The 23,257-nt window shown below is 48.4% G+C and overlaps 1 protein-coding gene across 1 annotated transcript in view; it reads left to right on the top strand.

Moving 5' to 3' along the window:
* The first annotated feature begins 248 nt into the window (after nt 1-248).
* The window catches only part of SLIT3 (slit guidance ligand 3), a 528,596-nt gene continuing 505,587 nt past the window's right edge, over nt 249-23,257 (top strand). The window contains exon 1 of the mRNA XM_081135280.1: nt 249-889. Coding sequence (XP_080991406.1) covers nt 693-889 — 197 coding nt within the window. The 5' untranslated portion in view covers nt 249-692. The remainder of the gene's footprint in view (nt 890-23,257) is intronic.

The raw sequence follows: 23,257 nt of genomic DNA, 5'->3' as shown, positions 1-23,257 counted from the left end.
GCCAGATTAAAGAAAAAGTGCTCCCAGCCTGGTTCATCCTTGGTGAAGGAGTCTCACTTCTGCGGCCCTGCTGGCCTTAGCCCCTTTTCTTTCCCCTTTGCTTCCTTCTCCCTCTGCTGCCTCCTCCCGCCCGGCTTCGGTCGCTCCAGCAAAGTTCCCAACTTAGTCGACATGACGCGCGGCGCAGCCAATGGGAGGCGGAGCTGGCGTTTTTTGAGGGGGGGGCGGCAGGGGTGGGCCCCGCGTCTCTGGTGTCTGCCCTGCTCAGTGAATGGGGAGAGCGAGCACCGGCCGGCCAGCTCACCCGGCCGCCCCGTGCCCCAGCCGCCGCCGAGTCCAGCCCAAGGCGGACCTCCCCGGGCGCAGTGCCCCACTGCGCGGCCCCAGATCCCCGACCCGGTCTGCACCCCGGGCCTCGGGCCAGCGGGGCCAGGGGGCGCTCGGCACCTGGGCACTCCGAGCGATGCGCAACGGGGCAGCGTCGGCCCCGCCGATGGAGCTGCTGCCGTCGCCGCCGCCCGGCGCGCCCCGCTCCGCCCGCGCCCCGTGCGCCTGAGCGCCGAGCTCGCTCCTCCTCCGCGCCAACTCCGCCGCCCGCTCCCCAGGCCGTCCGTGTTTCCCCGCGCCTCCCCGGGCTCTCCGCGTCTTGCCCCGCCGCGGCAGCCTCCTCCGGGCGCGGGCCCCTGCACACCATGGCCCCCAGGCGGACAGGGGCCGGCGCCACCGTGCGCGCCCGCCTGGCGCTGGCCTTGGCGCTGGCGAGCGTCCTGAGCGGGCCCCCCGCCGCCGCCTGCCCTACCAAGTGTACCTGCTCCGCCGCCAGCGTGGACTGCCATGGGCTGGGCCTCCGGGCGGTTCCTCGCGGCATCCCCCGCAACGCCGAGCGCCTGTGAGTACCCCTGCCCCGCCCCACCCGGGCCACCCACCTGGGTCCCACAGAGGGGCCCCCAGGCGCCAGATTCTGCCTTTTCCCTTGGCCACGCTGTGTGCTTTCTCTGCTCTCACCCTCTTCTGGATGGAATCCTTTGCTCTCTGACTTAGGGGTCTGTGGCTTCGGGCAGGTCTGGGGAAAGCGGTCTCGAGGCCCCCAGCGATGGGCGAAGAGCCGTTCCTCTCCTAGGTGAGGGCTCCGGACGCAGGGCCGGCTGACAGCTTCCTGGCAGAAAGCTGGCAGGAGACCGAGAAGAGAACATTGTAGCCAAGGAGGTCTTAGGGTGAGGGTCCGGGGTCCGCGCTCGGTAAGGAGGGGCGGCGGAGGAAGCTGAAGCTCCGGCGGTGGGGCGTCAGGGCGCGAAGACAGAGGGCCGGAGACCGTGATCCGCTTGGAGATAAGAATGGGCCGGCCGCTCTCTGGCTGCCCTTGGGAGGAAAGTTGAGAGTGTGTGTGAAGGTCTAAGTTCTGAGGAACCAAACGCATTCATAGTGGGTGCTCGCAAAACCCGCCCTGCCTGGAGCGCAGCCTCGGAGATGCCAAGTTGCAGTCCGGGTGAATTTTTTATGGCTCGGTTATAAATGCCTCCCCGAAAGGGCCAGAGAGGGAGAGTGGAAATGCTGACAGCCCTTTAAATGAGACCGAGCGCTATAATCTTATAAACCGCACTCAGCCTCGGGTCCTGGGCTTGGCAGCGGGAGGAGCGGCACTTGGAGAGTGGGGTGGATTGACCCTCGTTTTAACCCCAATTGTGCAACCAAATATTTACATTTCGTATGTCAACGTTTTGGAAACATTTATCATTTTGATCCTCGGACCAAATTCAAAACTTGGACTCAGGGTGGGCTCTTCCTAGCCTGCAGTCGGGGGGTGGGGAAGGAGAGAGGAAGGGTGAGGGGGGTTGGAACCAGCCTGGGAACGCAGCCCAGAAGTGGGTGAGGGTTTGCTCTGGTGTGGTAGACGTCCTCCTGTCTTGCTCTCCCGTGAGGCATCCTCCTTCCCCGCATGTCCTAGGAGTAGTTGCGCGGGGCTTCCCTCCTGCCTCCTTGGCTCTAGCTGGAAGGGAATGGTGATGAGTCTGAGACTAATTGTCCTAGAGTGTGTTACTCTTGTTCTCCAACCCCTGTCACCTCATTTCTAACCTTCCTCTTTATGTACCCCTGGGTGGAGACACAATAGAACTGCCTTCCTTTTTCCTGGAGCTTTCCTGAAAGCTCCAAATGAGTTCGTGAAATAATAACTGTAGCTAATGCTTGATGAATGCTTTTCCTGCCTCAGTCTGTTTTGCATGTGCCATCTCATTGACTCTCTACAGCAGTCGTATTAGTTACATAGGCAATGCTCATTCTTTCACTTTACAGTTAAGCTATCCTGTCATCTGCTCAAGGTCACATAGCGAGTTAGGTGTTCAAACTTGAGCATGTCCAGTTCCAGAGTCCACACTTTATACTACTCCGCCGGCCCTCCTTGGAACAAGAGTCCGTTTGGGCTAAGATCTATAAACGGAAGGTCCTGGGAGGGTTCTGGCTGGGCTTGGGCGTAGACGAGGCAGCTGTTGCTGCTTCAGGTATCCCTTGCAGCATCTAGCTTACTTTGACGTTAGCTCTTCTTTTGGAGTCTTCAGACTACTTCTCCCCCATCTTCAAAATCATGTTGCATTTTCGGAAACCAAGGAGAGTGGGTCCTGGCTTGAAGGAAGTCTTCACAAGCTTCACAGACATAGCACTGCAGCGAGCATGCCGCCCCAGGAGACCCAGATGGCTCTGGGACTCCCATCTGCTCTATGACTGGAGAAACTGGGCAGAGACTGGAGTCCTGGGCATTCTCATGGGCCCCTGGCAGGCACTGGCAGAGTAGAGGTGATTTGGGACACCTGAGTCCCGGCTGCTTGGTTCTGGGCACTGGTGCCACCTTGGGGTGCAGAGGGGTGATGCTGCTGCCAAGGCTGGCCCCCAGTCTAGTCTCCTTCCTCTTGGGTGAAGGGGCAGCCTTCAGGAGCACGCTGGGTCTGTACAAATGTAAGGTTTGGGGCAACCCACCCATAGCTCTTCACCACCCTTCACTCTCTCAGTCAACTCAGATGTAACATTTTAAGTCTGCAAACTTTTGGGGGGATATTTGGCATGTCTCTGCAAAGAATTTTTTTAGAGAGGAATTTCTCATTCCTTCCTTCCTTCATTCATTCAACAAACATAACTTGAGCCTCTAGTGCATTCCAGTAACTGTGTATAAAAACATTGCCTATGCAAAAAAAAAAAGCCTACAATTCAATGTCAAGAATGTAAGCAAAGGACGGGAGGAGGAAACTTCCTTTAGTGAGCCCTTTAAACTCCTGAGGGCTCAGTCTTTCACTGGGCATTGCTGTCAGAGGCTTGGGACTTCCCTAAAATCCACTTTTCTGATCTCACGTGTTTACGTTGTGTTTTTAACAATGAAGCATTTTCTTCCTTCATTTCTGCTGCTCTGCCTCCCAAAGAGGCTTTTCTGAAGGTGTGTGTGTGTCCCTGGGTGCTTTTGAATCCCGAGGCCTTGTCTACTCATAGTATGTCTTTAAGGAAAGCCTGCGTGGGTATAATGTGCTCACCATTTGGACTTTGCTTCAGGCCTGGAATGGGGCCTGTTGAATTGTTTGTAATTAAGCTGCTATCAGAGTCGGGGGTCTGTGTTCCAGCTCCTTCTCCGTAATGTCAGCACATCTCACAGAAAGAGAAACTCTCTGTCGTTTATAAACTACTGACAATTTTTCCCCCTCAGTGAGGAGGTGACACCCACAAGAAAGCTAAATAAACGCAGAGGAGAATTCAGTGTAATTTATTACCCGTGCAGCAAAGATAGAGGACGGGAGGAGAGGAAGCGAATGGTGGTGCCTGAAACAAAACATTTACCACGGAGCCCAGAGTAAACAGATGTTGCATTTACCCTTCTGAGTACAAAAGGAGCCCACAGATGTAATTCCTCTCCAACCACAATCTCAGCCTGGAAAAGAGGAGGCAGATGCAAGCTCTCTCGCTCAGAAGTGGGGCCCCTTCTCCCCGTCCTGTCCTGCCTAAAGGCAGGCGAAGGCCCACTTCGCACCCGCGGCGGGGTGGCGGCCTGAGCAGCGGAGTGGGGTGGGAGTGGACATCTTTGGTTTTCCACTTGGCTCCAGAACATGCTGGAGACTGCTGTATTTAAATAAACATTTCCTGTTTGCGAAGGAAAACGGGCGAAAGGCTGAAACGTGAGAATGTGGTAACTTAATTTTCTCCATCACTCCAGATGACGGCAAGCTTCGCCAGTGGTTGGGTCCAATAAAAACCCACACTGTGTCGCAGGCTTTCCCTCACTTGACCACAGAGGTCCCAAGGTCAAGTGGGAGACTTTCCAAGATGCTCAACCGCCAACCCTCTGTCCTGGTACTCCGGGCCCTCAGGGCCAGCTCAGAGGGCCAGGGGCAAGCGGGTGAATCACAGGGCTTCTCAGAGCCAACCGTGGCCATGTGGCCTTTCAGGGAGGATCAGTTCTCCCCAGCTCTGAACAGAGTGCTTTACCTCCCCGAGCCTCAGTTTCCTGATAAAATTCAGGTATAGTCTTAATGGTTTTCCGTTTATGGTCCTCTTCCCCAGTGTGTAGAATAGTACCTGGCACATAGTAGGTTTTCAACAAATGTGTGTTAACTAAATGAATGATTACTCTAAAAATATGTCTTTTTTTAGTTCTTACAAGTGAAAGATGAGCAGTTATAGATTTGTATTTTTATGCATAGCTAAGGACAGCTTACTAGTTATTGGAACTCATGAGTTATTAAGGGCTTGTAAAATTTGGCTCTCATGAACTAAAATTATTTCCTTACTAGAGTTACCAAGGACTCCTAATGAGCGATTCACCCCAGAGACTGGTTGCCAGGCATTGCTTAGCAACCTTGCAAAACTCCTACTGTGCACATGCCGGGGAAAAGAGCTAGAAATCCTGCACACTTAAATCATAGGCCCTTCTAATCAGGAACTCATCAGCAGCATCATACACGCTCTGTGGCTTTTGACTGCTGCTCTTCTTGTATTAATTGATGTATTTGTAGGATCATCATTAAGCCTTGCTTTTGCCGATCATCTAGGTCTTATATTATTTCTGCATTTTTGCCCTTTTGATTGTTACATTGTTTCTCTCCAGTTCTGTTTGTTGCCACTGAGTTCTTTCTCCCCTGGAAAGTGTGAACGGTGGGTCTGAGCGTCGTGGGGTCTTTTTCGTCTGCTAAATGGGCCCTGGCCAGAAGGTTTCAGAGCCCGGTGCCTAGTGGTTCAGGAGCGGGCTCTTGGAGGCGGCTCTGGTTTGAATCCTGGCTCTGTTCGGCCTTTGCTGCTCTACCCTGGGCAGCTATTCCACCTGGGCTGCAGCCTGCGTAATGCCTTCGAGCCGCACGGCCACACCTGTGATCCAGAGATAATTGCACTGGCCGGGGTGATCTAGTAACACAGCACAGCGCCCAGCCCCGAGTCTCGCCGGCTCTGGTTCCTTTTTTCACTGGTCAAGTGCGCTCCGTTAGGTTCCTCGGGGAAGGTTAAATGAAACAATGCACAGGAAATGCCTAGCACAGTGCCTGGCACCAGTTCTCCGCAGACTCAGTGGCAGCGGCATGGCTGTTATCTCCGTTTCTCCAGCTCAGGCCCCACCGGCTGGAAGCTTTGAGCGCCCACTCCAGTGTGTCCCCTGGAGGTAAGTTCCTCGCCCGCCCGCAGTAGGCTGTGCCCAACACCCCCGTGCCTGGCTTCCTCCCTCTCCTCTCCCGAAGCCCAGCTTGGCCTCAGTTCCGCAAAGAGAGGATTAAGGTTCAAGTGGTTTCTATCTTTGCCATGGGCGTACTGCTTTGTGGTATATTTAAATAAGGAACGCAGTTTATTTATTTATTTTGGGGGGTTTGGATTTTCATGGGGAATTTTTGGCCCCGACTTTTTTTTCAGTGTCCAATCCTCCTGTCTTTCCCTAAATACCTCCTTGTCCCGACTTCCCGTGTCTGCCTCCATTACTGCTTTGACTTGAAACAGCTGCGCTTACTGGTATGCTCCACCCTCGTTATGTAAGGTGGTCTTAACCCTTTTTAGAACTGCTGAAAAGAGAAAAACAAAAACAGAAAAGGCGTGGAAGCTTTTCCAGAGAACTGTTCTGGAGAGCAGAGATGCAGGGGTGCCCTGCACCGGCGCGGCGTTGACTTTCCAAGGCTCCCCATTGCCCGCTCTCCTCCAGCCTGAGATTTCCATTGGCCTCGCCCAGGTGGGAAGAGCCCCTACCTAAAAGGAAACCTCCGCTTCTCTGTCCCAAAGACCTGGATTGTGTTTTGTGACAACTCTCATTGCTGGTCCGCCACAGGATGTGCTTTCTTCCCTGCTTATGTGGTCTTCACAGGTCTGTTGCCAGCATCACATCAGATACAGCTCTTTCCTATATCATTTGTGGAGAGGTGTGTGATTAAATGTCCTCAATATGGAGCAGATAGGGAGGTGGGAAAAGCAGCGATATTTGTGAGTAAATGCATGGGTTCCCAAGCCAGACGGGGCTCTGGTTCTGGTTTACCACTTGCTAGCTGGACAACCTTAGTTTCCTAATTCATATAATGGGCATAGTATTCACACCCCCTTCATAGGATGCCGTGAGTGTTGGATTAACTCAGGTGACTGCGCCGACCCTGGTACACACGTGTTCCCATCAGCATCACTAATTTTTACTGACTATAGTCTTCCTTCCAGAGAATGCTTGAGATAAAGCCTGATTTGGAAACACATAGATTGACAGGGTTGACAGGGGCTCTCTTGTCCCCGTTCCAACCACGTGTATGTTGCTCTTCCACCAACATAACTTTGGAGAAAGTGGCCCTTCTTTGATTACACCTGGTGCTGAGGAACTCTGCTCTTCCTAAAGCACTTTATTCCATTTTTAAAAACAGTCCTAAGAATCATTTTTTCATTGTTTGGGGGTTGAACTTATCTCGCCTTGGTGGTGGTTACACAGAGCAAGTATAATTCTTCCAAATGACAGAAGCTTGAAAATTGTGTTGCCGTTGTGTTCCTCAGCACCCACTTGCCCAAGTCTTCTCTTTCCCCCTGTACTTTCTCATTACCGCAGCTGGTTCGTGATGTGTAAACTTGAGACAGGCTCGCTCACCGTTTCTAGATACCTTCCTGTAAATAGGTTCCCATCTCCTTTGCCTGTATTAGAATGAGAGTGTCCTCTCTCTTGCTATCTTGACTTTTGTCAATGTGTTTTCAAGGGACATTTTCACTTTGTACAGCCATCCCCTGGCATGGCTCATTTTAACCAGGTTGTTCACTGCACTCCTGCTGTCTCCCCAGTCCTCCCTGCTGAGGATCCTATCTTCCCCCACCCCAGACTTGTGCAGTTGACTTTTTGGAGCCTAAGTGCAATACTTTGCATTTATCCTATCCTAATTAAATTTTGGCAAATAGTTTGATTTCATCAGCTTTTCAGGAACACTTCCTATTTTGAGTTTCTCATCTAGCATATTAACCACTCCTCTCCCCATTTCCTCTGCAATTGCAGTGAGCTTGCCCTCTGGATCTTGATCCAGGTTGTCAGTGTAATCAACAGAGTCCTCTCCACTTTCTTCCAAGTCTCTCCATTGCCCGGGATGTGGATTCCACAAATATGTTGTCCTGTTCTTTCTGGCTGGGATGGATAAAAATCTCGAGGTCTTATTTGCCCATAGCATCTTCTGTCCCTGGGGTTCTGTTCATATTTTCTCTGGAATGAATTCCTATTAATGCTTAATTCCTCTGTTTGTTGAATTTTCTCTAAACTCTTGGTTTCTCATAGTACTTTTTCCATCATGACTTTAGCTTCATCTTTGTCCTGTTAGGCTGGTGCCAGAAGCCCCACCAGTATAGGGTGTGTGTGCGTGTGTGTGGTTCTCTCTTGGAAAATATTTTAGCCTGAGAAACTGGGCCCTTCTGTCAGCAGCAGAGCTTATCAGTTTCTCATTGTGATCTCCTTTACCATTGTGGGTGCTCCTTGGCGCTGAGCTTCTCTGCTTGAGTAGTGCTGGGACTGAGTGAGAGGTGGGATGAAGCATGGAGGGCTGAGGCCTTCATGCTCTCCCCAAACCTTTATGAATAACCACAGCTACCACCACAGCCACCACCAACAGAGCCCCTCTTTCTCTCAGCCGTGACCTCCAGGCTCCGCCCATGTTGAGATCAGGCCCTACTGAAACAACCTGTGGCAGATGCATCCTGGCTGGGGTCCCACACTTTACATGCATGGGCACACTAAACCTGACAGTCATACAAGGCAGGACCTCACACTCTCCTCATTGTGCAGGTGAGGAGCTAAGTCAGAGAGGTGAAGGAACTTTTCTAGGTAGGAGCAGGTGAATCAGGGTTCACCCTGGCAGGCTGGGCTCAGGTCTGCGCTCTAGCCACTGTTCACGTCATTCCTCTCAGATCTTTTAAGTCAGCCCCTCTGTGTCGTCTAAACTCAGTTCTCAAAGAACAACCAGAAGTTAACAAACGAGCCCCAGTTGGGTCAGTAAGCAGCTGTTGGATGCGAGGCACCTGGAGAGGAATGCCAAGGCGGTGTTCTGGGCACCTGGCGAAAGAGCCAATGTGTCCAGTTTAGGGAAGTGTGTGGCATTTGAATTGGAGCTTGAATAGGATATTGGGTTTCCTTAGGTAGAAACGGGAGCGTGGTACAGATTCACAAATGTTCATGCTCACATGGAGCCTAACAGGGCATGAGCCCAGTTTAACCCTTCCATACTTCAGGAAGGTTTATGTAACAAGGGCATTTGGAACAGAATCCAGTAGGTCAAGTCTTAGGGGAAATATCACTGTGGTTATGTGGCTAGTTACTATTATTTTTAAAAATTTTGGAATTTGGGATAAACTCTCCAAGAACAGTTCTGATGACCAGCATTTCCCCCCACTTTGGGCAGGAAATGCCTTCCCCTCCAGTGAGATGTAGCACTCACTTTCTCTCAGCTGTGACCTCCAGGCTCCTCCCATGTTGAGATCAGGTCCTACTGAAACAACCTGTGGCAGATGCATCCTGGCTGGAGTCCGCGTGATTTCACTTGTCATGGTCTTATCACTGCTTGTGTGGGCTCAGACTCCTCTTCTCTTGTCCAAAATGCCAGTCTGGGTTCCTGACCCCTGATTCATTCTGCGCTTTGGCAGCTGTGTGGGCTGTGGTTCCTGAAAGTCTGCCAGCACGTTTAACCACCCACCTTGACTCCCTATTGAATTTTTCAGCCTCTCTAGTTCCTGTCTGCTACCCAGCACACCCATTCCTTGCCCCCCTGCCCTCTACAGTTAGTGTATGCCCTGACTCAGGCTGGTCTGCATGGGGTAGAGTCCATGAACTTCTTCCAGTCTGAGTTTTTTGGGCTTGACCATGGATTCTGCATCTTGTGCATCTTTCCTTGAGCCCGAGCTGCCCTTGCCTCCTGCCTTGACCCTTCCAGCTTGGCTTCTTGCTCTCTCCTGCCCTTCATGTAGCAACCCATAGCCTCCATAACTGAATTTGGACTTCCATCATCTAAGCCTCAGGTCCTGAGATTGGATTGCAGGAGGATTTTTGTGGCATAGACCTTCACTGGAAATTGGATACGCCCAGTCTATTAGCTGAGTCCTGGAAACAACTTCAGACGTCATCTTCATGGCCATCTGAAGCCTTTTATGATGCCCAGGGTGGTGTGTGGAGGTCCTCCAGGGCTGGCCTCTGTGAATGAGGAGTTACAACGTGCTCCTGAGCTCCCTGCAGCCCAAGTAGCGACAAGAGCAGATTGTTCTGTGATTGAAAAGTTCAGAGATGGTGATTTCGTTGGAGAGGTGTCCTGCTCAGAGATGTGTTGCAGAAGTTCCTGGACTAGCTGGCACGTTCCTGACATCCTTGTTTCTCCTCTCCATCTCTGCTCAACTCTAGAATGTAGGTAGAAAACTATTTTATATGTGAGGGCTTCAAAGTAATATTAATAGGAACAAATGGGGAGCACAATTTGATGCAACCTTAAATGAGTAAGAAGACCGAGGCGGAATCCTGGTTTTTATCAATTTTTAAAAACCTGTGGGACATTGTAGGAGTATCACTCTGGGTCTCAACTGTCTCATTTGTAACCTTCAGAATGGTCGGAATGATACTTCTCTTATGGAACTAATGCAATGTTAAAATGAGAAGAGATATCTACAAATGCCTCCAAAATTTACCGCTATGCAAATACCCTAATGCGTCACCTGTAATATCCGATTCAACCCCTAAATCCTGTACCTGAAAGATGGTCAGGGTTCATCTTACAGAGGAGGAAACTTGATGCTCAGAAGCCTTGCTCAGAGTCAGCCGTGTCTTCAAACTCATGCTCATCCAGATGAATCACAAATGAAGTACAGCCTCACCCCAGCCATGTCAGCAGCCCAACCAGGGGGAGTTTAGAGGACTTTGTGCCTAAATGAGCTAATAATTATTTATTAATTAATAACTATCCGTTTCCGAGAAAGTAGAACCAAAGAAGGGGTTCCATGAAGGATGGAGTCATTTCAAGGAGTAACTTGGTCCTACTGTGTCCCAGGAACAATGAATTAAGTAAGTGAAATGCCCTCAAGGCTCAAATAGCTCAGAATAACAGGAAAGCCGTCTGGGCTGTCCCTTCCCACCAAATGACCGGCAAGACGAAGGCCACCGTGCTAGGTTCAGAGAGGAGATTGATGGGATGGTGGGGGAGACGCTAGAACAATGAAGGATGTGACACCAAACCCTCAGGAAGCGCAGATGAAAGCAAGCCCCACACAGCCCGTTCAGTGGGTACGACTATGTAGAAAAACTCACACCTCATTAAAAAAGAAATAGTACAAACAGAATTTTTTAAAAACTCATGGGGAAAGTATTCATCTGAGAACAATTGTCTCTGAGAGAGCTTTCAAGCCTGTCTCCACAGCTAGCTGGCGACCAGCACGGTTCTGTATTTTATTAGGATCCCAGCTCCGGAGAGCACTGACCTTATTTGAGAAGCGTTTCATAAACACTGGTCCACGCGCAGCAGCCTTGGAGGCCATGATGAGGTTCAGGGCCTCCTTTGGGAGGCCAGCTGCCCCTTGGGGGCTGTTCCAGCTATAGCTAGAACACTGGACATTGTTTTTCTACCGTGTTAATTCCCTTGTTCTTACCTCTTAGCTTTGACTATGCAGGTAGGAATTGCCCCAGAGGAAACAAAGGAGGGGACTTTGGGCTGACATTGGCTGGCTGGGCAGGTTTCTCTAGGAGTGGGGTAGGCGGTGGAGGAGCTCGGCTTTGAGGGGAGGGGTCTGAGAGCAGTCATTTGGCCCAGTTCCTTTTTGGAGATCTTGTCCTGTGCCTGGAGACTGTGATGTGTGTATGGAGGAGAGTGCGTCTCACCTGCATTCACCTGGTCCTTTGGAACAGAAGGCGTGTGCCTTGCAGTAGCCCTAAGACACGTGCACTACATCGCCTGCTAGAAATTGGCACATTCTTCTCCATTGCTGCCAGCTTGCAAGTCCCTAATTTCTGCCTCAGAACTCAGTTCTGCCCCTCCCCCTCTCATTTTCTTCCCCAGCCAAGAGATTCTCAGGCTTTTGAGGTCTCTCTGGAGATCATCTGGTCCCCCTCCCCGCTGATCTCAGCCCACCTGGACAGATGCATGTCTCAGAGCCTAAGAGGAGGGGATCTCAGCTTCACGGTGTGAGCTGCCCTCCTGAGAAGTTTTCCCTGCTTTCCTTCTGCCTCCTCCACAGCATTTGGTCCTCAGTAAAGATCTCTCGGAGCCGTAGGAAACTTCTGCCAATCCGGAAAGGTGGGGAAACAGAGGAGGGACCAAATCTAGTATAATAAAAGGACTAACGTGGAGCCAGAGTGGGTGATTTCCGATTGCAGGTCATATCCTGAGAACCCTCAGCACCAAGGTAGCTTGTGAGGGTCTAGAAGGGAAAGATCTCAGTTAGGAAAACTGCAAAGGGGGGAGACGCTGGGGACCAGGACTGGAGCAGGGAAGGCCACTTACTTCATGGGGTTTTTTAACAACCGTAGTGCCCCCCACCCCCAACTGCTTCATACCACTGGTGGCAACCAGTGTGCTCTCTTTACAGGGTCCAGCCATACATGTTAATGCTTTCTGAAATGTTTCCCATAAGCTTTCTCTGCCATGTGTCCTCCTTGTAGGTTCTAGAAATTTTGCAAAGACTTAAATCTCCTCCGGGTTCTCCCCCGACTGGAGCTGCATGCTGATTCGAGCCCTAGTCAGCCAGGAAGCTCTCTCCTGCCTCTAAAACAGGAAACATCTCCTTCCGAGAAGACTGCACTCCAGCTTTCTTTGTCTGTGTTGCTAACGAACAAAGAGGCCCCGTTGCAAAACAGCATTTCATGAGCAGAGTGGAGCCGATAGCACCTCTTGCCAAATGTGACTGTGTGTAGTTGTGTGGGGGGGAAACGGCTCTGTCGAGAGGAGGGCTGAGGGAGGCGGCTCGGGGAATTTTTAGCAACGGCAGCATGGTGTAGTGGAGAGGACGCTTGCATGGGAATGGGGAGACCTGGCTGTACCTCTGACACACCAAGCGACCTTGGACAAGTCCCGTGACCTCTCCAGGCCTCAGTTTCCTCATCTTTAAAGGGGATGTGGGGAGTAGACTGGAAGATCTCCAAGGATCCTTTCAGCCCTCTGCATCCTCACTTCTGGGGGCTGGGATTTGGGGTGTAGACCTGAGCCAGCATTTAGCCAACCCAGGGGACTTGCTAGAGGCAATAGAGAGGCCAGGACAGCTGCTTCAGGGAGTGGCTGGTCCTTGATTAAGGCTCAAATAATTAGCTCAGCTCCGCAGCAAGCCTTCTGAAATTAGGAAAGAAAAAGATGTTTAGTTTCAAAAATAGCAGTCGGTGTTTCTTAGAACTGATTGGCTTTGGGCTCTGTAGACTTTCTGCACAGATATACTTTCCCTTCCTCTGTAGCAGAGCAGTTTAGAGAATCAGGGCTGAGTTAGTGTGACCTGGGCTTGAATTCATCACAAGCGAAGCAGTCTTGGGCATGCTCTTTAACAATAACCTGCTTCATTGGGTCACTGGGAGGATCCAATGAGGTAATACAAGTCAAGCTCAGAGGACAGTGCCTGGCATCAAAAAACCACTCACAAAGCCATTATTCTGATTAGTTATTGCCACTTAGCAAGCCACTCCAAAACTTAGTGTTGTAAAGCAACGATGATTTTATTATGCCCCATGATTCTTTGGGTCAGCATTTTGGATATGGCCCAGTAGGGATTGCTTCTCTCTGCTCCCTGCCATCTGAGGCTTCCGCTGGAGAGTATGGGAATGACTGGGGGAGGCTAGAAGGACTTGGTGCTAGAGTCATCTGCACAGTGTTCACTCACATGTCTGGCACCCAGGCAGGTTGACTTGAAGGCTGAGCTCAACTGTGACTGTTGACCTGAGTGCCTACATGTGTGTGACCACTCTATGTGGCCTGAGCTTGCTTGCAGCACGGTGGCCTTAGAGTTGTCTGGCTTCTTACGTGGAGGCTCACAGCTCTGAGGATAGTTGCCCCATCATGTTTTAAAACCTGTGCAGCCATATAAATACCATCTGTATTTTCTATAATGTGTAATGAATGTTTTAACTAGATTAAAAACTTATCGATGGCAGGAGCTGTGCATTTCTCTGTGGCTTAGTACAATGCTTGTGAAAATAAGACTAAGTCAACACATTTTAAAAAATTAACTTGAATTGGCCCTGTCCCATGTGACTCAGTTGGTTGAGCATCGCCTCATGCACCTAAAAGGTCACTGATTCACAGTCAGGGCACATGCCCAGGTTGCAGGTTTGATCCCCAGTAGGGGTGCCGTACAGGAGGTGACCTATCAATATTTCTCTCTCACATCGATGATTCTCTCTCACAATGATGTTTTTCTCTCTCCCTCTCCTCACTTCCTCTCTCTCTAAAATCAGTAAAAATATTTTTTAAAAATTATATTAAATTGCATAGGCAGAAAGACCCTTGGTTTCAAAGCCAAAGAGATTTGGATTAAAAAAAAATCCGTATTCAAAATGTGCCCTTTGCAAGTCACTTGGTCTTTCTAGAGACAATAATAGAGACAATACCTTTCTCAAGGATTGCTCTAGGAATTAGGGATAATACAGGCAAAATGCCCAAAACACACTTGATGCTAAGGAACATTGCAAGGCATCACGCACTGCGACCAGCACACAGATGCTCAACATAGATAGATCTGGTTTTGAACCCTATTGCCTATTGTTGGGTGACTACTAAGTCCTTTCATCTCTTTTGAGTCTTAGGGTCTTCATCTATAAAATGGGTATAATGGCAACTGCTTTTAGGGTTATTGTGAGCATGGGAAGTCTGCCATGTAAAGCTTCTTGCTCAGCCCCTAACACACAGTAGGGACTTAATATATAGTACCTATAAACTGAGTAGCCTCAGTTAACAATTGTAGTTCTTTTGTTTGTATATTGATTCATCCATGAATTTATGCATTGAGCAATTATTTATTTAATGCTAATACCTCACAGTAGCCTTATTTCTCAAGTCCCTGCATGCTAGGGTCTGTTGATGCCTGGACCTAGGAAGATATCCTCCTGGGATAAAGGGTATCCCATGAAAAGGAGCTCACAGGCCCAGGCCAGCAGCTTGGGGCAGTACTCTATTTGAACATAGGGGCAATTGAGTTTTAATACCCCTGTTGGCTTTTGATCCCAGAGTGCTGCCCCCTGGCTTCCTTGAGTTATAACCGTTTTGCTCAGAGCCTCTTTGGGTCTCTCCTCTTTTTTACTGCTGTGTAACTACAGGCAAGCATGCTAACTCTTACCTTGTGTCTGTGTTTCTTGTTGCCTTTTTAAAAGCATTATTTTCCTCGCTCAAATTTGGCAAACTACACTAGCCTTGCCTGCGTGGTGCCAAGCCAGGATACCAGGTTTAGTTTCTCTAGGTAGTTTGTGGGGCCTGAGGCTCTGTTAGGAACCATTGGCTAGAGCTCCTCCTTTTCTCCCCCTCTCCCCCCAGATCTCCCCAAAGCCTCTGAGGCTGTCTTATGTCTTCTTGCTTTTATAAGTCCCTCCATCCCCTCCCTTGCAGTAGGCATGTGTTATGTTTTGGCTGGCCAGAATTCAGTCTCCTTCCTAGAAGAATATTATTTTCTGTATCATGGGATCCATTCAGGTGGATTTGATCGGGGACCTTACCCTCTCCTAGTCCAGGGATGAGCTCATGACCTAAGTCAGGTTCATTGGACACTTTCTTCCTGGACTTGAAATCTTGACCAGAGGGACAAAGAGATTGGATGTGATGGCTTGCGATTTCATCTAAACACTTATGAAATGACCAGACGTGCTCACTTTCCATTTCCCCAGACCTGCTCTTAAGATTCCCATTGAATCCAAAAGTCCCTGCCAGCCTTCTAGTGAGTTCTCTTTTGCTCAAGTTCATAAACCTCCAACTAAATAACTAGGAGAGAGCCATCGCCGTCAAACTTCTGGGAAGAGAGTGGCATAATGAGAAAGATTATGCCTGGCGTTTGGAGAAAGGCAGCCCCGGATTTGAATCACAGTTTTTCCATTCACCAGCTGAGTGCCCTTAGGCAAGTTCATTTTTCTCGTAGGATGTCAGCTTCATTGTAAAATAGGGGTAATGAGCTCTGAAAGCCTGATTCTCAAACTGGACTGCACACTGGAATCACCTGGGGAGACTTCATCCCCAGCCGTTCTGATTTAATGATTTGGGGGTACTTCCTGGGTGTTGCTACTCTCTAAAGCTCCCGGGTATTTCTGATGTGCAGCAATGTTTGAGAAAACTGACCTGAAGACCTTCAAATGACAGAGAACGTGAAATAAGTTACGTAAAATGGTTGGCATGGTGTAGGGATTGATAAAGGTCACTCTCTTTTCATTTTCTTTCCTAAGGTGAACCAGAATCACTTGCTTTTGCTTCTAGCACAGTTTTCTTTGTTTGGAGTAGTCACAGTGATGCACAACAACTACGGTGCAATATAACCTCCCTTATTTATACCATCTGAGGTGAAGGCCAATCATAAATGTAGCCAGAATTATGGAATATACAAAAATGTGATTATTTTCACATCTACAGAGTAACTGGAGAGAGAGTTCAACAATGCTTTGTGAGAGTGTTCTATGGAGTAACTGCTTTAATGGATAGACAAAATTGATTATAATTACCATGGCAACAGCAAATTTGAGTCATGTCTTCCTGAAGGACGTGGACCATGACCCAAGAGGATTCTCTCCCAGATCTGCCCTGCAACTTGCTGAATGACCTTGGCTCAAGCAGTCTATCTCTTGAGTCCTCAGTTTCCCCAGAGCCCATTTTCCAGTCGGTGCAGGTTCAACATAATTTTTTTAAGGAAAAGTGTTGACGTGACAGTTGTTAAGACAATGATGAGAAGATTCTGTAGGAGGCAGAGTGAAAGCAGGGCCTTGAGCCTCTTAGAGGAGATAATTATAGATGTTGGTTCTCCCATCTGCCGCCTCCCTCTCCCCTTACCCCTCTTCCATATCTTACTATGCAGGAACCTATGTAAACCTCTATTTTTATAAAGTCCTTTCTATAAAGAGGATGCAAAGGAAAACTTCCCTCTAACTCAGTGTTTTTCTACCTTAGTAGTATTGACATTAGAGGCTGGGTTTTTTGTTGTTGGGGCGGCGGGGGGGGGGGGGGGGCTGTTCATTTAAAAGTATTGAGCAGCATCCCTAACCTCTACACACTAGGTTCCAGAAGCATACACCATCCCCATCCTTCCAGTCTGACAACCAAAAAATGTCTGCAGACATTGCCAGATGTCTGCTGGGGGACAAAAATCACCTCTGGTTGAGACCCACTGCTCTAGCCCAGTCCCAGTGAAGTGTGTTTAAATTAATAAAGAGCATAAATGTTGTGGATGCACAGTGGTTGATCTCGAGAGTGCCCTCAGAGATTTTCTCAGATGCCCATTAGCCAGACAGTTACCAGGAATCCCTACATCCATTGTTGCAGATTGGGGTTCTGAGGTACAGTGAAGGTAATGGTAAAATAATAACCACAGCTATCATTTATTGAGTGTTTATTATGTGTCATTGCATGGCTAAGTGTTTTATATATTACATTGTCTCAATTAATACTTACATTAACAGAGTTTGCAAACCAGTGGCTGGGAGGCCAAATCCAGCCCTCCAACATGTTGTGCTTGGCCCACATGGTATTGGCTCACATAATTGGTGTGTTGTTTTTATGTCAATTTCATGCCAAAATTTTAAGATTGGGTTAATTCATATAAAAATCTGTTTCTAGCGTCTTTTTCAAAAATTGGAAAATTTGGCAACAGGGGGTCGGCTTGGCTCTATGGCAGTAATTGACTGACTTTTAGATGAGGTATGTCTCCATGTCACCACAGTCCCCACCACTCTCTTAGTGACTTCAGCACCGACAATGTATCAGCTGCCATTTGGCGTCAGGTTATTTTCTTTTGCTCAGCCCAACTCCCCTCATTGATATCAGCTCCTGGCTCCTCTAGGCTGTTGTATTTGTGGCTCTTTCCTCACTCCCACGCTCTGTTGCATATATTACTGTTCTCATTTTAAAGATAGGAGAACTAAGGCTCAACCAAAGGAAAGGCTTGGCCAAATTTCCAAAGAAAATAAGCAGCAAAGCTGGGAGAAAACCCGAGTCTTCCTGCCTCGCCAGCTAAGCCCTGCCTGCATCACAGAATAGCTGCTGGTAAAGTCTCCTGCATCCTGGGATGCTCCAGCCAATCTTCTGCCTCTTAGGGTTTCCTTGGAGAACCAAATCTGTGTCCCTTTTGCTCACCAGGAAACCCACATGTCAACAGGATGGGAAGAGTGTCCTCCGAGTGTAGCTCCCAAGCTGCGTTTTTCCTGCGTCTGTGCCACTCGTTGGTCTGTGTCCAAGGGCTGCTCACACACTCCCACGTAGCTGAGGGGCCAGCTGGTGTGTGTGCTTCTGCCTGAGACAGGCCGCTTGCCTGCGGGGAAGATGAGATTGCTTTAGGAAATTAAGTGGGAGTGATTAATTAGGAAATGTACTGAGAACTCTGGAAAGAAATAGCAGAAAAGAAAAGAAAAATTGGAACCCTAAATACAGAAATGCTTTTGGCCACATGGCTAAGGATACTGTGTTCAGTGGAACCGAAAGCATTTGATCCTGTTTTTTTCCTGCTGCAGCTTTGACACCGCCCCCTTGCATGGGGATGCTGGGAGGAACCATAAAGTCAGCTGGCCCGACCTTTCCTCCCACCAAATGGTAAAGGAAGGCTCCACCAGGAGAAGCTGGCAGCTTAGGGGAACAGCAGGGTTTGAGACTCAGAAAGATCTGAGTCTGAGTCGCTGATGCATTCTTGCTAGATGCATAATCCCCGGCAGAGCTCTGACTGCGCACAGGCTCCTCACTGTGAAGTCAAGGCTGCATCGACGTTGCCAAGGGCTGTTGCAAGGAATTAGTGGACAGCATTGGGCACAGTGGCTGCTGATAGGTAGTATGTGCCAGGCACTGTTCTAGCACATTGCTTATGTGTTCTCAGTTTTTACAACATTCTTGTGCAGTTGGTACTGTTATTATCTCATTTTATAGAAGAAAAACAAGACACCGAGCATATACATTTTTACTCAGGGTCCAAGGCTAGGAGGCGACAGAGCCAAGTTTCCCTGCAGTCGGGTTCGGGAATCCACCTTCTCAGCCACTCAGTGTTGTGCCTCTTAGGCATATTACATAATTTATAGATAACATTATATAATCGATCAGTACAATAACATTTATGTAGGATATAATTTATAATTTTAATGTAGGATATAATTTATATAAACTTTTCATATACATTTTTACTGTATCTAAGGTGACCCAATGGAATTGTCATTTTTATTGGTAGAAAAGGTTGAAAAATAGTAATTTTATAGAGTTCATCCTAATATATGATATTTAAGTCACAGAAATTTCTCTTTCTCTTAACTTCTCTCTCCATATATATATAGACTCAAAGTATGTACACACACACATACACACACACTCAGTTTTCTCCTTCCTGGAAAGGAGCTAGTGTCTCTAACACACGGTGCTGCTGGACCACGTCAGCCAGACAGTATGTGTGGAAAGCAGCTAACCCAGTGCTCAAGAAATGGGATCCACTGTTATTATCGGGTCACAGCCATGGCTCCCACACACCTGCACGGCCCTGCTATACAATACCCCTCCTTTCATCCCTAGTGGCTTGGCTTTTGGTTTGAGGGTCTCTAAGTACAATAAAACTTTTAAGTTACAGGTGAAATATTGAGCCCAGGAGCTATTTTTTATTCCACGGGACTTTGATATTTTCAACATGCTTCAGTCCAGTACAGAGCTCCCTGTCAGTCCAAGCTGAGTGCCGTCGCCTTCCACGCACATGAGAATTACGGTGCTGCCGGCATGAAATACCACCCTGCTCAGCCTCCTAGCTCGTTCCTTCTGTGTTTCCTCTTGGGTCCTCATGGTACAGTCCCCCTGCTGTTCTTACTGTATTTTTGGCTTGTCAGTCAACCTTCTCTTTGGAAACTCTACCCAACCAGCTCCAGTCCCATCTGTGGGTTTTAACCCAGTGAAAGATCTTCTTGACCTCTTGGGATGTGGGTTCTGAGTCTTTGCAGGAGAGCCAGGTGGCGGTGGCCCTGCTCTCTGCCCAAACCCCTTGGCAAAATGAGCTTGGAGAGATTGGTGACCCACGTGGAGGAGGAGAAACAAGGCTGCCTTCCCGGTCCTCAGCCCTGGCTGTGCACCTGGATAGGGCTTGATGAGTGTGCCCTCCCCCAGAGCCCCCGCTGCTTTCCCAGGGGCGGGTCGTTTGGGTCTGTGCACTAATACGGAGCTTCACAGTAACAATCAGAGCTAACTTTTATTGAGACCTCATGTTTCAGGCACTAGGCTAAGTGCTTCTTATTGTTTCATTTAATCTTTGCAAGAATAGGATTAGGTCCAAGTCCAGGCGCGGAGAATAGTTTGCTGTGGTTACACACGCAACAAATGGTAGAGCCGTGAGTCAGGCAGTCTGTCTGACCCGCAGCTTTGGTTTCTTCACCACCACACACTATAGCTTATAGTCCTCTTACTTTTGAGGTTCTACCAACTAGGCTTCCCTGATTGTAAAGCAGCAGGTTTTACTGATGCCTACGTGTAGAAACAAATGCAGAGAGATGGCGCGGATGGCCCCTGAATTAAAGCCCGGATATACTTGTGAACTCAGTTGCTCGTTTCTTTGTGGAAGGAGACTTCCTTGTGCGAGTTCCAAATCCTACCTACAGGAGAGTCAGGGAAGACTTGTGTGGTACATCAAGTCCAAACAGGAGGGCCCATTCATTCATTCACTCAACCAGGCTACCCTTAGTCCACCCATGTGCACCTGCTATGCTCTGGAGAGCAAGCCATTCCTTATCTCACTGATCTGCTCTTACAGAAAACAGCCTTATCACACCTACTGCAATGGCTGTTTTTTCTAGAAGTCCAGAAAATCACATGTGTTAGTGCAGATGTGGAGAAGTTTAAATGCAATATAAAATGGTGCAGCCCCTGTGGAAAGCAATATGGCTGTTCCTCAAAAAGTTAAACATAGAATTACCATATTATCAAACGGTTTCACTCCGAAGTTTATCTAAAGAATTGAAAGCAGGGACTAGGATACTTGTATGCCTATATTCCTGGCAGCATTAATCACAATAGCCAAGAGTTGGAAACAACCCAAATGTCCAGCAGATGAATGGATCAGCAAAATGTGGTTTATACGTATAATGGGGTGTTATTCAGCCTTATAAAGGAGTGGAGATGTGACAAATGCCACAGTATGGATGGACTTTGAAAACATTATGTTAAGCAAAATAAACCAGACACAAAGGACAAATATTGTATGATTCTACTTACATGAAATATGCAGAACCGGCAAATCCCTAGAGACAGAAAGTAAATTAGAGAGGACCAGGCTCTAGGGGAGTAGGCAATGGGGAGTCAGTATTTAATGGGTACCAAGTTTCTGTTTGGAGTGATAAAAAAGATTTGGAAACAGATAGTAGAGATGGTTGGACAACATTGTGAATGTACCTAATGCCACTGAACTGTGTACTTAAAAATGGTCAAAATGGTCAATTTTATGTCATATATTTGACCACTATTTAATTAAACAACAACAACAACAACCAGTCCTGTCACAAGAGGAAAAAAAGCCTGCTTTGTAAAGGAGCAAAATCTTATAGAAATCTCTTACTCATCTCAGCACCCAGGCCTTATGCCTAGCACAGGGCCTGGCATATAGTAGGTTCCCATTTCTCTTTTTGCTGAACCAAACTGGGAATAGCTAGTTTCATCTGTAGCTGGAAAATGGCAGTGAGGCTGTTAAGTATAGATTTTACTACCATGGCAACTGTGGAACACAAAAGATGATAAATTATGGAAACGCAGTAATATTTTTGGCAGGTGGGGTTAGCTGGAGGTAACATGGCCCATTGCAGGTAAATATAAGATTTGAGGGAGAGTGAATTGTTAGTAACTGTTCTACAAACTCAGAGTCCCAACCAAACCATGTCCTCCAGGAGCATCCAGGAGGCTCTTCAGACCAGTTGAACCAATTGGGTGAGAGGATGAATCCCAAGTTTGTGTGTGGACTCCAGGGATCTTTGTTAGCATCTCTCAAGGGAAACCTGGAGGCCGGCCACACTTCTCACCACTTAGTGACAGCATAGTTCATATCTGTAGGAAGAGGCTTTGTGTGTCTACAGATCGCCTTGGCCCTTAGCAGAGCCACAGCTGGTACCTGGGAGGAAAAAGAAAGAGCACAGTTGGGCATTTAAGGAAATGGACCTGGGAGGAGGTAAGAGGGACTCATCTCGCTGAGCTGTTTCATGGCCAGAATGCTTCTCTTAGAGGGAGAAATGGTTTCTAAAAGCCGATGTGAGTTTTTAGTTTTATTCAGTTGTTCTCCCTCTGCGTTTAGGTTCAATAACTATTTTAGGATCGGGAAGGAAAGTCTTTGCCTCCCTTCCCTTCAACAACCCTTCTCCCCCGACCAACACACACAGACGCACAGACATGCAATATACACTTTATAGTTATTAGCGAGATCCAGAGCTCGATCTCCTGAAGGGTCCCCCACTCTGTCTCCAGCCCACCTGTGACTTCTCGCTTTCTGACTCAGAGTCCTGAGTATTATCCCTCTGGGGGAAGCCTGGGGGTGATTTCATGGTAGTAGAATGACCATGGGGTTTGGAATTAGGGCTAAATTTGAACTGAGGCTTTGACACTTAAGAGTTGTATAACTTTGATGAGTCAGCTAAACTCCAGTTTCCTCATCTGTTAAGTGGGCCCTGTGATAGCTGTGTCCAGGGTTCACGTGTACAGCACCTATAAGTGAGAAGCACCTGCATGCAGCCTGCTAGTAGGCAGCTGCCCAGCACTCGGCAGCTGTTGCTCTTATGAAGAAACCAGTCACTTGGTGTTCTTTGGATCTGGCACCAGAGGGTACTCATGCCCCTGTGCTTGAAAAACCCTGGCCTCCATAATTTAGCAGAGATCATGATAGCACCTGGCTGTGTGCCATGATACGAAGAGCTGAGGGTTAGGGATCAATCGTTATACATGAAGCACCAGGCTAACTGCTTTAGACACATTATCATATTCAATTCTCACAACTCTTATCATGTTGGTATTATTATTATACCCATTTTTCAGAAGAGAAAACTGAGGCTTAATGAGGTTAAATCACTCACCCAAGACCACTCAACTAGTAAATACTTGAACCCAGACAGTCTGACTCCAGAGCCCAGGTGCATAACCAACACACTGCTGCTGTGGCAGGAAAGCCTTCCTTGAGGTCGCTGTGGCGGCTGAGCCAGGAAGATGCCAGGCTCAAGGTCTGCCCGGTGGTCTGAACTCTTTTCCTATCCTGTTTGCCCACTGAGTGAAGTTCTCATTCTCTGTTGCTCTCCCAGGCTTGCCAAGACCCAGTCCCCATCGATCATGCATTCATCAGTTCCCTCTTTCATTCATTCAGTCAACATTCATTTGCTGAACAGCTCCCCTGCATTATGACGGCCAGTGCTGGAGGTCACTGAGTTTCCTCACCAGGCCCTGGGCACTGCGCCGGCGACTTTTACACATTACCTCATGGCCTCGTCATATGACTACATGGTAGACCTCATGGCCTCATCCTGCTTGTTACTACTTTACAGTTGACCAAAGAGAGGCCATGAAAAGGTTAAAATAGTTGCTAAGGTCCCCAAAATTATGTCAGGACCAGGATTCAAATCCTTCAAGGTTTTCATCAACCCTAGACCCAAGGAAATGTGTCTTCCTTTCCCAACTCCTGTGGT

Source organism: Miniopterus schreibersii (genome assembly GCF_964146895.1).
Source record: "Miniopterus schreibersii genome assembly, chromosome: 4".
Classification (NCBI taxonomy): Eukaryota; Metazoa; Chordata; class Mammalia; order Chiroptera; family Miniopteridae; genus Miniopterus; species Miniopterus schreibersii.
Note: the sequence above shows the minus strand (reverse complement) of the source record. Positions and strands in the feature narration are given on the sequence as shown.